Here is a 16685-nt window from a genome sequence, read left to right as displayed (position 1 = left end):
GGTCAGCTAAGGTGAGAAGCTGGGTTAAACCGCTACGCCGTAAAACTTAAATACTAACAGCTAACATATATTATGGGAGTAACAATTGTGAGCGAAAGCTCCATTAAAACTACAGGGCTTATTTTAATGGAACGATCGTTTCATGCACGCACGACCCCCCCCCCCCCCCCCCCCCCCACACACACATACGAGAACAACAAAACATCACCAGCCTACATACTACAGACACATAGGTCGCCGTACCCATCAAAACACCCACACTCACCCACTTCCCTCCACAAACACTGCATATAATGCGATTTCGAAATCAATTAACAAAAATGGTAATCATATCAAGGCCTTCTTCGTAATTAAAAATTCACAATACTGTATATATTGTTCACTTGTCTGTTGTATAACACGAATTGCGTTGCCCAGTGACATCAAGTAAGGACATGACACTTAACGTGGCACTTGACACGCATTAACAAATAAACAATGCAGATCAAGTTCAGTCAAGTGAACCAGATGAGCGATATTTGGACCATCATGGCCCTCTTGTTGTGATAAAAAATCTTTATTTGTTAAACTAGAATTTACAATGGCAATCATGCAATAATGCAAGAAACGTTTTACGTTTATTTTTGTATTTTGTTTTTTATGCTAACAAAATAGGTATTGCCATTAAAAAAAATACCGTATGTGATTAATCACGTGTTCTTAACTTCTGTTAAGAAAATTACCAAAGGGATAAAACTTTGTTTGAACCATAACTGCAAGATTCAATACTACAAACACTATACCACACATTAGCACACGTTTCATATTTACTGACTTTCTTACTGTCATCATTCCTCGAGTATGTGTATCTTGTATAATGCAAACTTGGAAATAATTCACACGTTTTATCTCAATGTTACGAGCTTGGAAGTAGCCTGCTTGCTTATTTCATGCTTTTTATGCAGCATGCTTTACCACCGTTATTCCTTTATTTGAATGGGGCTAAAGTAGTCATTTATTTAAAAGTAGTTTTATTATTCCTTTATTTAGAAGGAGCTTCATTATCCCTTTAATTATAATGAGATTCATTATTCATTTATCTAAAATTAGCTTTATTATTCCTTACTTTAGAAGGAGAGTTATTATTCCTTTATTCAGAAGAGCTTCATTATAGCTTTACTTAAAAGGAGCCTTATTATTCCTATAGTTAGAAGGAGCGTTAATATAGCTTTGTTCCGGAGGAGCTATATTAAGAAAATACAATTTATTGTAAAAACCTGATATGATTTCAGTTCATCACAATCAAGATATATCTTTAAGCAGTTAAGTTTGCAAGAGTGGCATTGCGCACTCGAAATAATGTAAATCGGTCGGAAATTTTCAAATACACTTAATGAAGACTTTTGAACGACTTTCATCAACACTCTAGTCCACATATAAAGCAAATACAGCAATATAAAAATAAACAAATAAATTAAAAAACAACAACGAAGCAGCTAGAAGAGAAAACATAGAGAATTCAATCACAATTTATGCAGACATGTACACAACATTCAGTCATCAAAGCTATTATGCTCCAGACCGAATATAAATTATAAGTAGTGTAACTGTATTTGTGATGGCAGTTTGTTTACAGAAAACATAACACAAAGCCGTGCTTTCAGTCCACGCATTATTCACACACTTTAAAAGGACTGTAATACTCTGAACACAAAAGTGTAGTTAGACATCGGAGGTGTGTACACAAGTATTAAATATCACCCCATGCAGTTTAACGAGCAAGACGGGTTTTGTTGGTACACAAGTGAAGACATTTCGTAATCAAGCTGAGAGTACAATTGCAATTTAGTTGCCATAGTTTCTTGTTTGGTTTTAAGATAATTTCCATAAAGATAATGATATATTATTATCAGGCCAGGATAATCTTGTTTAAACTGTCTATGTTATTTGTCTGAATATTTATGGAAAGTTTGGTTTTAAAATCCAAAGAAGAAGTTTAACACCGAGAAGAAAAAAGTGTTATTGCAATACGGTCATAATGGCGACAGTGGAAAAACATGGTTTTAAACGAGACTCTGCAGGTGACTTTATTGGAGAATTTTCTGTCACACAATCTTGTGAGCCATGTATGAAGACCAACGTTTCAAAAACTGCTACGTTTAATTGTAATGACTGCGATGAGTTCTTGTGTGATGCCTGCAAAAATCCGCATACCGTGTATAAAGGTGGAAAGCATGATATTGTCAAATGCCGGGATAGAAAATCTGTACCGGTGGGAGTCGGTATGAAAGGACTTGATATTTGTCAGGAGCACGACAAGGAAATAGAGTTTTTCTGTCATGATCACTCCAAACTCTGTTGTAGTAAATGTTTATTCATTCACAGGAAATGTGATCATTTGGATGACATAAACAACGAAAGCGGGCAAAAACGACATGAACTTCATGAGTTGAAACAGTTGTTTATAAAATTAAAGTCCGATGCTGATGCCATAATAGCGCAGTGTAAGAAATCTGAGTTAAGTTTAGATGGATCCGTTGCAGAGATTTCTTCAGTGATAGACACAATGAGAGATCGCATTATAAAACTATTTGAAGACGCTAAGCAGAAATTATTATCTGGGGCAATCGATTTCAAAATATCAGAGGTCAGACGCATTGGTAATAAACTTGAGGCCGCATCCAAATTAAAGGAAGAAATACTCAAAGAATTGGCTATGTTTTGTGACATTTTAGAAAACGGAACGCCTATCCAACAGTACATTTATGCAATAAAGTTTAAGGAGAAACTTAACACAGTTGAATTAAATTTAAATAAACAAGACGCGATTAACATCTCATCAATCGTGACAGTGTCGTTTCCAAAAGAGCTGACTACACTTCTTGAGATGGGAAACAATTTCATACAACTGCATTGCGGTGGAAACAAGACAGGTATTTTTATTGCGAAATAATAGTGTCATAATAGTTGGTTGTATTTAATTTTTAGTGTAAAGTAATATTTTCCTGAAAACGTATGTTTGGTTTGGCATTGTTTGCAAGGTTTACATGTAAATAAAAGGCGAACAAGATCGTCAGAAAAACGAGTTTTTGTCCTCTTATTGCAAAATAATGGTAACTTTTTTGGAATCTGATCGTACTGTGAACGCCTGGCGTATTATTTTTTTGACGTTCAATCAATTTAATCATGAATGGATTTGGACGCTCTCTCCAAAAGACGTACAACGGACTTTTTTAGGTTAAATATTTCATGAATAAAATGATGGCCTTAATGGTGGACTTACGACCAAACCAGATCTTATTAGATTGAGATAAATCATTGCAATTGTAGCAATAGAGTATGAAACAAGTCCTGAATAGACGTTGTTAAAAAGTTAATAAGTAAATTTGGATTTTTTTTCGTGTAAATATGGTTATTATACAAACTTCTTTAAAGTATATTTACTTAAATTTGAGTATCGGATGTTGTCAGTGATGAGACAGAAATTTAAGTCGAAAAAATGGTGTGGACTATTGACGCATGCGGCAATTTATATTCACTATGGGAAATTCCGGATATTATTTATCTGCGTATTTCTTTTTTATACCCGCGTTAGGGTGGCATATAGCAGTCTTACTGTCCGTCCTTCAGTTCGGCATTCCGTCCGGCATTCCGTTTTCCGGAACGATTTCATATATAGAGCTAATTTTTGGTATGTGGGTCTACCTACATGACCTACAGATAAACTGTGAGTTGCGTACCGGTTTATTTACTTTTGGTGAAGTTATGGGCGTTGGACTTCGAAGTTTTCCGTTTTCCGGGGTGTTTGAACGAAACGCTGTAAGATATTTAGCTGATTTTTGTCTTGTGTTGTCTTCATGACTTACAGATGGAGTGTGAGTTTAATTCCGGTCCATTGAAAAAATCATAAAATGCCTTTATTTTAATGTGCGAAAATTTACTCTCTAAATTCAATCACTCTATAAACTGTGTAACTTATTTACTCAATCATTATGTATTAAAAGCTGGACGCATAGGTACAAAATCAGGTGTGTACATTTGTCTATATATTATTCCCAAAAATGTAAGGCTACTGGCTTTCCCCACATAATTAATCAGAGCGCTGAAGGCACTGAATTTGTTCGCTGTGGTATAATCTAAGACGCAACTCAGTTTTCTAAATTATGTTATAGATTTTTATATCGCAAGTTTGAAATGACCACAACCCATTCAAATTTATAAAGAGTGTGTCTTAAAGCACAGGTCGAGATGTGTGTTTTTTTTCCAAATAATTGATACAGCTAATCTGTGTGCGCAAGCTAATCTTATTTGACATGCATTAAAGGGACTGTCAACCACGACGACGAAGAAAAGATAAGTTGTAAAATACCGTATTCTTTTACAATAATTAGTTTATATTGATTAAAATATCACGACTGGTGTATTACATTACTTGAAAAAAAGTTCATATTTTCAGTATATTCGGTAATAAAATTTCGCGATGTGAAATCGAAAGTACGTTGCGAAAATATGTGACATAACGATATACACACTATAAATAACGCAAGTAGATTGATCATTTTATATATAAAATATATACAATTCACTACGCATGCACAATTTGCATTCTTGGGTTTACCACGTGACGATGATGATCAATCTACTTGCGTTATGTATAGTTAACTGGTAGTTACCTGGTAGACATACCCAGTAAATTGTATTACCGAATATACTGAAAATATGAAAACTTAACAACTTTTTTTAAGTAATGTAAAATACCAGTCGCAATATTTTAATCAATATAAAGTAATAATTGTAACAAAAAACGGTATTTTACAACTTTTATTTTCTTCGTCGTCGTGGTTGACAGTCCCTTTAAGCCTCGTTTTCCATGAAAGCAGCCAATATGTACAGATTTCAATGATAAACACTAGACTGGCCAACGTTATCTTACAAGCTGTTAAATACACACTATGTAGTGTACCAGTGAGAACAGGCAGATGAGGTGGTTAGAGCAAACGCTTTAAACACCAGAGAAGCAGTATAAAATGTCTACTTTACAGTTGTACACTGGTGTGTAAACAGCAGAAAACATAAAAGATTATTTTCAAAATATTTAAGTTTGTATTTAATATTTTCCGATGAAATTTGGCATACATATGCTTTAGTATACAAACAATATGTATGTGTAATTTGGTGCTTGTAATTTATATAGTTATTGACTTACAGAAAGAAGTTTTTTGTTGTCTGCTTGAAATTCAAATTTCCCTGTAAATGTTAAGCACAGCCCATTTGAAAGGTTATGAACTTCTCTCAGCCAATAGCTAGCGGATAACTCAAATCAAGTTTACATGTAAATACAGATTCTGTTTATAAACAATTTAATGTTATCAGCAAATCACTGGCAGATAAACCCAGCCCACTAGTTAATGTAGGTTAACATTTTACCACTGCAAAATCAAGCAAGTGAGATCCGGCTTTTAAGCATTTGTCGTCTGCTAAATTTTACTGCAGTTATCCACACAGGCAGTCATGGATTACGGGCCCTACCGTAGCTAAGCCATACTGATTTGCAAAATTGCGTCTACATTGTTAACCAGGTTTTCCGAAGGAAAAAACTGGTTATTAGATTGGCGAATGCGGGCGGGCTGGCTGGCGGGCTGGCTGGCTGGCTGGCTGGCGGGCTGGCGGGCTGGCGGAATAAGCTTGTCCGGGCCATAACTATGTCGTTCATTGTCAGATTTTAAAATCATTTGGCACATTTGTTCACCATCATTGGACGGTGTGTCGCGCGAAATAATTACGTCGATATCTCCAAGGTCAAGGTCACACTTTGAGTTCAAAGGTCAAAAATGGCCATAAATGAGCTTGTCCGAGCCATAACTATGTCGTTCATCGTCAGATTTTAAAATCATTTGGCACATTTGTTCACCATCATTGGACGGTGTGTCGCGCGAAATAATTACGTCGATATCTCCAAGGTCAAGGTCACACTTTGAGTTCAAAGGTCAAAAATGGCCATAAATGAGCTTGTCCTGGCCATAACTATGTCATTCATTGTGAGATTTTAAAATCAATTTGGCACATTTGTTCACCATCATGGGACGGTGTGTCCCACGAAAGAATCACGTCAATATCTCCAATGTCAAGGTCGCCACGACTAAAAATAGATTTAAAAAAAAAAACTTACAAAGGGGGTTAATTTTTTATGGTCATTTCAAAAGTTCAGTTTGAGTTTTCTCCCTTTATCAGATTTTTTTTCACAATGAAAACCTGGTTTTGTGACAATTTTGTCCCTTGTTTGTGAGCTTCGCTCACAAAAAAAATACGTAAATAAAAAAGCGATGCATAGCTATCCCTTTATTGTTATTATAAGTAACAGTGACACATATTTATTGCAGGTTTCAGTCCCACAGGAAGTGATGATCGAGGATTCGGTGACCTGGATGGCGGTCGCAGTGGGCGCGGAGGATTTGGGCACAGGAATACTCGTGGTATACAAATGTATGCTCGTGTTTCGGTCTCCAGATACAGCAGAGGCAGCATGGCAGGATATAGAGGAAGTTTTGTGGATCTCGACGGTGGCCGAGGAGGAGGCCAATGATTATTTGATCCGTGGCGGTAGATCAGGTAGGTATACTCGTTATTAAATGTATCTCTAATGGAATGTATCTATGTGTGACACGTACATTAGTTAAAAACGAAGACAAAATGCGCTGGATCATTTGGAATACTGGCAGAAAACTGGGCATAATGCATGTGCGTAAAGTGTCGTCCCAGATTAGCCTGTGCAGTCCGCACAGGCTAATCAGGGACGGCACTTTCCGCCTACATTGGATTTTTGCTAAGTAGGCTCCATTTAAACGAAAAATGTCATAAAAGCGGAAAGTGTCGTCCCTGATTAGCCTGTGCGGACTGCACAGGCTAATCTGACACTACACTTTACGCACATGCATTATGCCCAGTTTTCTCAGAACACGACTAAAATTAGGGAAACCCATTTAAAATGATCGAGTACGATCGACACTCATCGGGGATTCGTTCAGATAATCAAAATGAAACACGTATTATCATATTTGAACAGATCATATCGTGATCGACCAGATCACAAACCAGCTTAACGTATCGTATAACGAAATAAAAAAACCTCATTGTCATCAATTTTAGCATAAAATATCAAAGAAAGACCACGATCAACTACGAGTAGACGATTGAGCGCCCTTGTCGAATCGTGCGACGGTGAGAGCATTACGTGGACACCATAAAGACGTGTTGCTATCGCAAGAAATAATTTAATCAAGGTTCAGACGATTTAATTAATTTATAATTTAAGGGTCTTGAACAATGGTAAGCAAAACATTTATTCGTGTAAGACATAATGAACCTACTCGAAATATGTCGTAGCGTCTATATTAAACAACTAATTGTGACCAGATTGCAGCTGGGTGCAATTATTGCGTTAATGATGGTTTGAACGATAGTGAAAACCAGACATAAGCCTGGCAGTTAAGTTCTAGCCAGTAATTCAAAAGATCACGATTGAAAGCAACGCAGTCTCAAATCTACTGACTCATTTTACTGATGGGTGATAAGTTGGTTCCTTTTTCCTAGTTCCTTATTCCTTTTTCGAATAAGGAATAAGGAACTGTTCCGTATTCCTTTCACGAAAAACATATTTGTTATAGGTTTTTAAAGGACAATTATGTAAACATGTCTAAAGTAAATCAAAACAAAAAAACTCGAATACATTTACTTTATGTATTACGTTACATATTCATGTTTCATCTTCGCGCGTGCGTATGATTTCTTGTTTAAACCGAACCGATATTTTCTAATTCGAATACTAATTTCAAATCAACAAAACCAAAAGCATATACTATTATTGTACATGTAAATGATAAAAAATCAATCTTGTACATTTAAACATGTTTTGTTTTTATCTATAATACAGTTCCTTATTCCTTATTCAAGCCGAATAAGGAACTGGCATTTTCTTACTTAATCATCAATGAAATTCATCCAAAATTAACCACATATAAATTAACATATTATTTATATATTAAGTGCATATGTAAAATTCTAATTGCAATAAATTTCTACTAAGTTTTCAGTGATGATTATCCAGTTCCTTATTCAGTGTGAATAAGGAATAAGGAACTGATTCCTTATTCCTTATTCAAATCGAATAAGGAACTGGAATTTTTTTCTCTATAAATTATAAATCAAAACGAACGAACGAGACGAATAACTTTAAGAAAATTATTGTAAATGTATGTCGGATGTAACAAATATTAATTGCAGTACATTTCTACTTTGTTTTATTTAATAATAACATAGTTCCTTATTCGGTTTGAATAAAAAATAAGGAACTGGTTCCTAATTCCTTATTCAAATCGAATAAGGAACTGGAATGTTCATACTAAACAAAATATTAAAATGAACCAAAGGGACCAATAAATCAATGAAAATTATTGTAAATGTAGGTTGGGTATCAAAAAACATTTACTGCAGCACATCTCTATTAAGTTTCTTTTAATGATAACATATTTCCTTATTCGGATTGAAACAAAAATAAGGAACTGGTTCCTTATTTCTTATTCAAATCGAATAAGGAACTGGCATTTTCATACTTAACAAATTATTAAAATGAACCAAAGAGACCAATAAATCAATGAAACTAATTTTTAACGTAGGTTGGGTATAAAAACATTATTTGCAGTACATCTCTAATAAGTTTCATTTAATGATAACATAGTTCCTTATTCGTATTGAAATAAGAATAAGGACCTGGTTGACGCATTGAAATCGCTTTGCATCCTTAATCACATCCCCATGTTACTGTTTAGGTATAAGAACGGAGTGGGATAGCTAAATCATGACTGGTATTCAGCTATCGGAAAGTCTTCTCTAGAAGTAAGGGTCAGAAAGAACTTCAAGAACTGTATCAGACATATAAATAAAAAAAAATCTTACATTTAAAATAGCCAATAATAACGAATATATAGCTGTGCTATTCTAGAATGATCCGAATTTAAGTATCCGAAATTATGGCCTCTGAATAAGGAATTGGCGTAAAGTTAGTTCCTTATTCGGAAGCCTGTATTTCGGAAAATCACTTTCGGATATGTTATATTTAAGATGTAGTGTGGGTTATTTAAGCATGATTATGTTATATGGACGTATTCTGTCACATTTCTTTTTACTTTCTATGTCACTAAACACGCTAAAAACACGTATTATGAAGAGGATAATTAGGAAATGGTATTGCCTTTCTCAAACATAAATCAAAATTAACCAAATAATATAAAATGTCGATGAAAATCATGGTTTATGTAGGTTCAAAGTTAAAAATATTTAATACAATATATTGCTTACTAGTATTATTTAATAATTACACAGTTCCTTATTCAGTGCGAATAGGGAATAAGGAACTGGTTCCTTATTCCTTATTCAAATCGAATAAGGAACTGGAATGTTCTTTCCATAAATTATAAATCAAAATGAACCAACGAGACGAATAACTCAAAGAAAATTATTGATTATGTTGGACGGGTATAATTATTTAATGGCAGTGCATTTCTACTTTGTTGAATTTAATTATAACATAGTTACTTATTCGATTTGAATAAGGAATAATGAACTGCTCCTTATTCCTTATTCAAATCGAGTAATCAACTGGTATTTTCTTACTTAACAAATAAAATATGAATAATATATGAAATAAGAGACGAATAAATCAAGGAAAATCACTGTGTATGTAGGTTGGCAATAAAAAATATGTATTTATTACATTACATTTCTTTTTAGTATTCTTGTGTAATGATAACCTAGTGCCGTTTTCGCGGCTGAATAAGGAAAGCGTAACCAGTTGCAATATCTAAAGATATCACTTATAACCACCGAGAACAGTGCCATTTTGTCGGTTCTCATGACTTTTAATCGTGCGCCAATGTTGAAGGTGGCCGGATGTAAAGTAGGCATCATAGAGCGAGGAAACGCGCTTTCGGAGATAGAAAATCTATTGAAATAAAACTACCCAATTTCAGCTATGCAAGTTTTGGTTACCACTCTCTAGTTGAACTTAAACTGCACAAAATACAACCTGAAAGAGGCCCAGGATACTTTAAAATTAACAACAGCATCTTATTGGATACACAATATCAAACACAAATAAAACAGGAAATATTAAATACAGTTCAAAATAATAAAGATGCAAACCCAAACACCTTATGGGAAGTAATTAAAGGAAATATACGTAACACAACAATTAGATACACATCATTTAAACAAAAAGAAACACACAAACTTGAAACTGAAACCATCAAAACCATTGAAACACTTGAAAAACAATTGCATCAAGCAAACACAAATGATACCACCGACATTAAAAACGAAATAACATTAAAAAACAAATATTAGATGGAATCTATCATACACATCTCAATGGAATAATACTAAGAGCGCGTGCACAGCATGTTGAACACAATGAAAGAAATACAAAATACTTCGCAAACATTGAAAAACGTAGAAGTGAACAAAAAACTGTTCACAAATTAGTAGTCAATGGCCAAGATATAACAAACATAACTCAAATACTAGAAGAACAACGTTTATTTTTCGAAACCCTCTATAAACGAAAAAATGTTGAAAATAACACCCTTTTTAAAAATACACATCACGCTTTAAACCAAGAGGAAAAAGAATTGTGCGACGGATTGCTTAATGAATATGAATGTGGATTAGCCCTAAAAGAAATGCAAAATAACAAAAGCCCAGGATCTGATGGCATCACAATCGAATTTTATAAAATATTCTGGAACGATATAAAAACACATCTAATTAATTCACTTAACTATTCATTTAACAACGAAAACTTAACTACGCTACAAAAACAAGGTATAATATCACTTATTCTAAACCTGGAAAAAACTTAGAATCCTTATCAAACTGGCGCCCGATTAGTTTACTAAACAATGATTATAAAATTGCAACTAAAAGTATAGCAAACAGAATTAAAAAAATATTACCATCAATCATTTCAAAATCTCAATCTGGTTTCATAAAAGGACGTTACATTGGTCTTATCAAAGAATGCATAAACTATTTCAACAATTCAAACAATCCTGGTCTAATATTCTTTGCAGACTTTGAAAAGGCATTCGATTCGCTTGATCATTCATTTATGTTCTCTTGCTTAGAAAATATGAACTTTGGTGAAAGTCTCATTCAATGGGTCAAACTATTCTATACCGATATTAACAGTATAATCATTAACAATGGCTTCTTTTCAAACCGTTTTAACATCGAACGAGGGGTTCGACAAGGATGTCGACTCTTATCATCGCTATTTATTATTTGCATCGAGTATCTATCACATCACATCCAATCAAATACACACATAAAAGGCATACCACTAGAACCTGATGAAGATATCAAACAGTCCCTATTTGCTGACGATGCAACTTATTTTTTAAACGACAATTACGATTCTTTCCATAACCTAATAGAGTCACTAACCCTTTACGGAATGACATCGGGTCTTAAACTAAACAAAAGTAAATGTACTGTGCTACGAGTAGGTAAATTAAAACAAAGTTATGTCCTTTATAAAAAAGAAATGAAATTTAATTGGACATCCGATGAAGCCACAACGTTAGGAATTACTTTCACAAATAATGAAAAGGATACAGTTCTTAAAAACATACTACCTAAATTACAGAATTTTAAAAGCTGCTTAAAATCATGGCATCACCGTAAACTTACACTATTCGGAAAAAACACAGTATTGAAAACGTTTGCATTTCCTAAATTAATTTATGTATTAACAGTTCTCCCAAATCCACCAAATGATGTTATTAACGATATAAAATCGGCAATATTTAATTTCATATGGAACGGTAAGCCTGATAAAATAAAACGAACTCAGTTAATTCAATCTGTAGAAAATGGAGGTATCCAATTAACGAACATTGACTCATTCTTGAATGCAATCAAATGCAGCTGGGTTAAAAGATACCTAGATGATACCAATACTAGTAAATGGAAATTATTCTACCAGAAAATGCTTAAAAAAAATGTTGACTCCTTACTCTTTGAATGCAACATCAGCAATACTATCTTACATGAAATTGCAAACGAAAACATATTTCTGTCTGATGTTCTATTAGCATGGAGTGATGTCACTCATAACCTAGAAACCCAAACCAGCAGTTAAATTATTTTATGGAACAATAAAGACATAACTTTAAACAATAAGACGTTTTTCTATAAAAATTGGTTTGAACGAAGCATTAAATATGTCGACCAATTATATGACTACAGAATTAAGGATTTCTACTCTTTTGATGATATATGCTACATATACGGAATACCTTCAAATAATTTTCTGAAGTACTACACACTAATCAAAAGCATACCCATACATATTAAATCTGAAATCAATACAAAAAATACACCATGCACTCAAACAACATTCGTAGAAAACATACTTGGAAGAAAAAACAAACGGAATAAAATATTTTACACACTACAAATTAAAAACCCTACAGAAAACTCCAAAATCCAAAATAAATGGCAAGTCCTTTTCGGAGAACATGAACTTAATTGGAAACACATATTTACCATGCCATATAAAGCAACTATTGAAAGCACACTGAGAAATTTTCAATATAAATACATCCATAGAATTATAGCTACAAATAAATATCTCTTTAAATGCAAATTATCTAACTCAAATCTGTGTGACTTCTGCGGTGAAAACATAGAAACTATAGAACATCTTTTTGGGGAGTGCAAACACATCCAGCCTATTTGGAATCAATTAGTATCTTTTCTTGAACAACAGCAACTAAACGTTAAACTATCTTTCTTAAATGTAAGTTTCGGAAATTATTCATTGAAATCAATAGACTGTAATAATATTGTGAATTTTATTCTTATATTGATGAAATATTTTATCTTTAACATGAAGTACAAAAAACAAGTACCAAATTTTAATTGTTTTGTCCATAGTCTTAAACTAAAAATCCAGATTGAGAAAGAAATAGCCCTCAGTAATGACACATTACAAATCTTTGAACAAAAATGGAATCGGATTAAATTCTCATAATGTTTGTCCACTTATATACATTTCACTCTAATGTTAGTTTATCTTTCTAAAATATTTGTGTATATTTTTTTCAATCTTATAAGATCATTGTGAATATACAAAAAAACACACAAGTCCAGTATGCTTTCTTCCGACTTTATACAACTCATCATTTTTCATAACTATTCTTCTGTTGTTCTTTTCTTTTCTCTTTAGAAAAAATATATATTAGCATATATTGTATAACATGTCTGAACTTTATTGCTTTGTACAATCACTATGTTGTATAATCATATACATGTATACATTGAATGTATTATATTGAATAAACAAAAACAAAAGTTTTGGTGTTTAATTAAAAAAACAAACAGCATCAACGAAATACAGAGAAATTTCGATGAAACTTTCCAGTCTAATAGAGGCACCGTGGCCGCTGCTTCTGGTTCAATCTCGCTTTATTGTGACATCAGTGACGTCGTACGGATGACAACTCTGTCAGGAACATTGGCATTCGTCTTGTGCCGAGGTTGAAAGTCGCCGAATGTACTGTCGGTCTGCATGAGCGAGAAAACTCGTATCTGCACTAACAATATATCAGAAGAAAACACACTTTTACAGCTAGGATGCGCGCTTTTTCGTTTCAATTATAAAATAAAATATTGAGGCATTCCGATGAAACTTTTCAATCTTATAGTGGCACTTGGACCGCTGCTTCCGATGCAGTCTTTCTTTTATGGAGACGTGTTGAAATCATTTTGAATTCTTAATCATATCCCTTCGTACCAGTTTTCGTATGAAAACGGAACAAGATATCTAAAACATGTTTAGTTTTCAGCTATTATATAGTCTTGACCAAAGTTCAGGGTCAGATAAGACTTCAAGAACTGTACCAGAGATATAAGTAACAAATCTTACACAAAAAATCGCCAATAATAACTACTATAAAGCTGTGCTATTATAAAATGATCCGAATAAAAGTATCCGAAATTATGGCCTCTGAATAAGGAATTGGGCGTAAAGTTAGTTACTTATTCGGAAGCCTGTATTTCAGACGATAACTTTCGAATATGTTATATTTACGATGGTGTGTGGGTTATTGAAGCTTGAATATGTTATATTGGCGTATTCTGTCAGATTTCTTTTATATTCTATGTGACTATACACGCTGAAAACAAGTATTATGAAGACGATAATAAGGAAATAGTATTGCCTTACTTAAACATAAATTGAAATTAACCAAATAATATTAAATATCGATGAAAATCATGGTTTATGTAGGTTCGAAGTTACAAATATTTAATGCAATACGTTTCTACCAAGTATTATTAAATAATAACACAGTTCCTTATTCAGTGCGAAAAAGGAATAAGGAATTGGTTCCTTATTCCTTATTCAAATCGAATAAATAACTGGCTTTTGATACTTAACAAACTATTAAAATGAACCACAGAGACCAATAAATCAATTAAATTTAGGTTGGGTATCAAAAACATTAATTGCAGTACATCTCTACTATGTTTCATTTAATCATAACCTAGTTCCTTATTCTGATTGAAAAAGGAATAAGAAACAGTTTCCTTATTCCTTATTCAAATCGAATAAGGACCTGGCATTTTCATACTTAACAAACTATTTAAATGAACAAAAGAGACCAGCAAATCAATGGAAATCATTGTTAATGTAGGTGGGTATAAAAAATATTAATTGCAGAACATCTCTAATAAGTTTCATTTAATGATAACCTAGTTCTTTATTCGGATTGAACAGAGAAACGCGCGACTGCACCGGAAGCAGCCACTCACAGGCCTCTGGAAAGTTCCATAGAGATTCCTCCGTATTTTGTATTCTAATTAAAAAACACATGCGTATACCAGCTTTACTTGAGTGCTGATATTTAAATATATTTTCTATCTCCGAAAATGCGTCTTCTTCATTTTGGATGCCAACGGTACATCCGGCGATCTTCAAAATTGCCACCAGATTAAAGGTCGTGATAAACGACAAACTAGCACTGGTCTTGGTGGTAACCAGTCCTTTTTGTTCCGAAGACAGTGCACCTGGTTACTTTTTTCCACAAAAACTGGTTATCATGACGGAAAAAACTATTTAGAAATGCACTACAATACATATTTTTAACACCCAATCTACATTTAAAATGATTTTCATTGATATATGGGTCTTTGGTTCCTTTTATTTGTATGTGTGTGTAAGAAAATGCCAGTTCCTTATTCGATTTGAATAAGGAATAAGGAGCCAGTTCCTTATTCCTTTTTCAATCCGAATAAGGAACTAGGTTATGATTAAATGAAACATAGTAGAGATGTACTGCAATAAAATGTATTTGATACCCAACCTAAATTTACAATGATTTTCATTGATTTATTGGTCTCTTTGGCTCATTTTAATAGTTTGTTTAGTATCAAAAAGCCAGTTCCTTATTCGATTTGAAGAAGGAAGAAGGAACCAGTTCCTTATTCCTTATTCGCACTGAATAAGGAACTGTGTTATTATTAAATAATAGTAGGTAGAAATATATTACAATAAATATTTTTAACTTCGAACCTATATAAACCATGATTTTCATCGACATTTTATATTATATGGTTAATTTTAATTTATGTTTGAGAAAGACAATACCATTTCCTAATTATCCTCTTAAAAATACTTGTTTTCAGCGTGTATATTGACATAGAATGTAAAAAGAAATGTGACAGAATACGTCCATATAACATAATCATGCTTAAATAACCCACGCTACATCTTAAATATAACATATCCGAAAGTGATTTTCAGAAATAAAGGCTTCCGAATAAGGAACTGACTTTACGATTTTTTTTATTTATATGTGTAATACAATTCTTGCAGTTTTTCTGACCCTAACTTCTAGAGAAGACTTTCCGATAGCTGAATACCAGTCATGATTTAGCTATCCCATTCCGTTCTAATACCTAAACAGTTACAAGGGGATATGATTAAGGATGCAAAGCGATTTCAATGCGTCAACCAGTTCCTTATTTCTTTTTTAATTCGAATAAGGAACAATGTTATCAGTAAAAGAAACTTATTAGAGATGTACTGCAAATAATGTTTTTTATACCCAACCTACATTCAAAATGATTTTCATTGATTTATTGGTCTCTTTGGTTCCTTTTAATAATTTGTTTAGTAGGAAAATGCCAGTTCCTTATTCGATTTGAATAAGGAATAAGGAACCAGTTCCTTATTCCTGTTTCAATCCGAATAAGGAATAAGGGACTATGTTACCTTTAAAAGAAACTTAATAGATATGTGCTGCAATTAATGTTTTTTTGATACACAACCTACATTTACAATGATTTTCATTGATTTATCGGTCCCTTTGGTTCATTTTAATATTTTGTTTGGTATGTAAATTCCAGTTCCTTATTCGATTTGAAAAGGGAATAATAACCAGTTCCTTATTCCTTATTCAAAACGAATAAGGAAGTATATTATTATCAAATAAAAAAGTAGAAACGAACTGCAATTAATATTTGTTACACCCGACATATATTTACAATAATTTTCGTTGAGTTATTCGTCTCGTTGGTTCATTTTGACTTATAATCTATAGAAAGAAAATTCCAGTTCCTTATTCGATTTGAATAAGGAATAAGGAACC

The 16685-nt window shown here is 33.1% G+C and overlaps 2 protein-coding genes across 3 annotated transcripts in view; one reads left to right on the top strand and one right to left on the bottom strand.

Annotated features, from left to right (window-relative positions):
- The window catches only part of LOC127834901 (uncharacterized), a 173385-nt gene that overhangs the window by 131924 nt on the left and 24776 nt on the right, over positions 1-16685 (bottom strand). The window lies entirely within an intron of this gene.
- Positions 1777-16685, top strand: part of LOC127834898 (uncharacterized) — a 19783-nt gene continuing 4874 nt past the window's right edge. For both annotated transcript variants that reach the window (XR_008028271.1, XM_052361020.1), the window contains exons 1-2: positions 1777-2912; positions 6360-6588. Coding sequence is in view for 1 of the 2 variants with exons in the window: in XM_052361020.1 (XP_052216980.1) it covers positions 2018-2912; positions 6360-6562 (1098 nt within the window). In the remaining variant the exon portion in view is untranslated. The remainder of the gene's footprint in view (positions 2913-6359; positions 6589-16685) is intronic.

Source organism: Dreissena polymorpha, chromosome 6, assembly GCF_020536995.1.
Source record: "Dreissena polymorpha isolate Duluth1 chromosome 6, UMN_Dpol_1.0, whole genome shotgun sequence".
NCBI classification, from domain to species: Eukaryota; Metazoa; Mollusca; class Bivalvia; order Myida; family Dreissenidae; genus Dreissena; species Dreissena polymorpha.
Note: the sequence above shows the minus strand (reverse complement) of the source record. Positions and strands in the feature narration are given on the sequence as shown.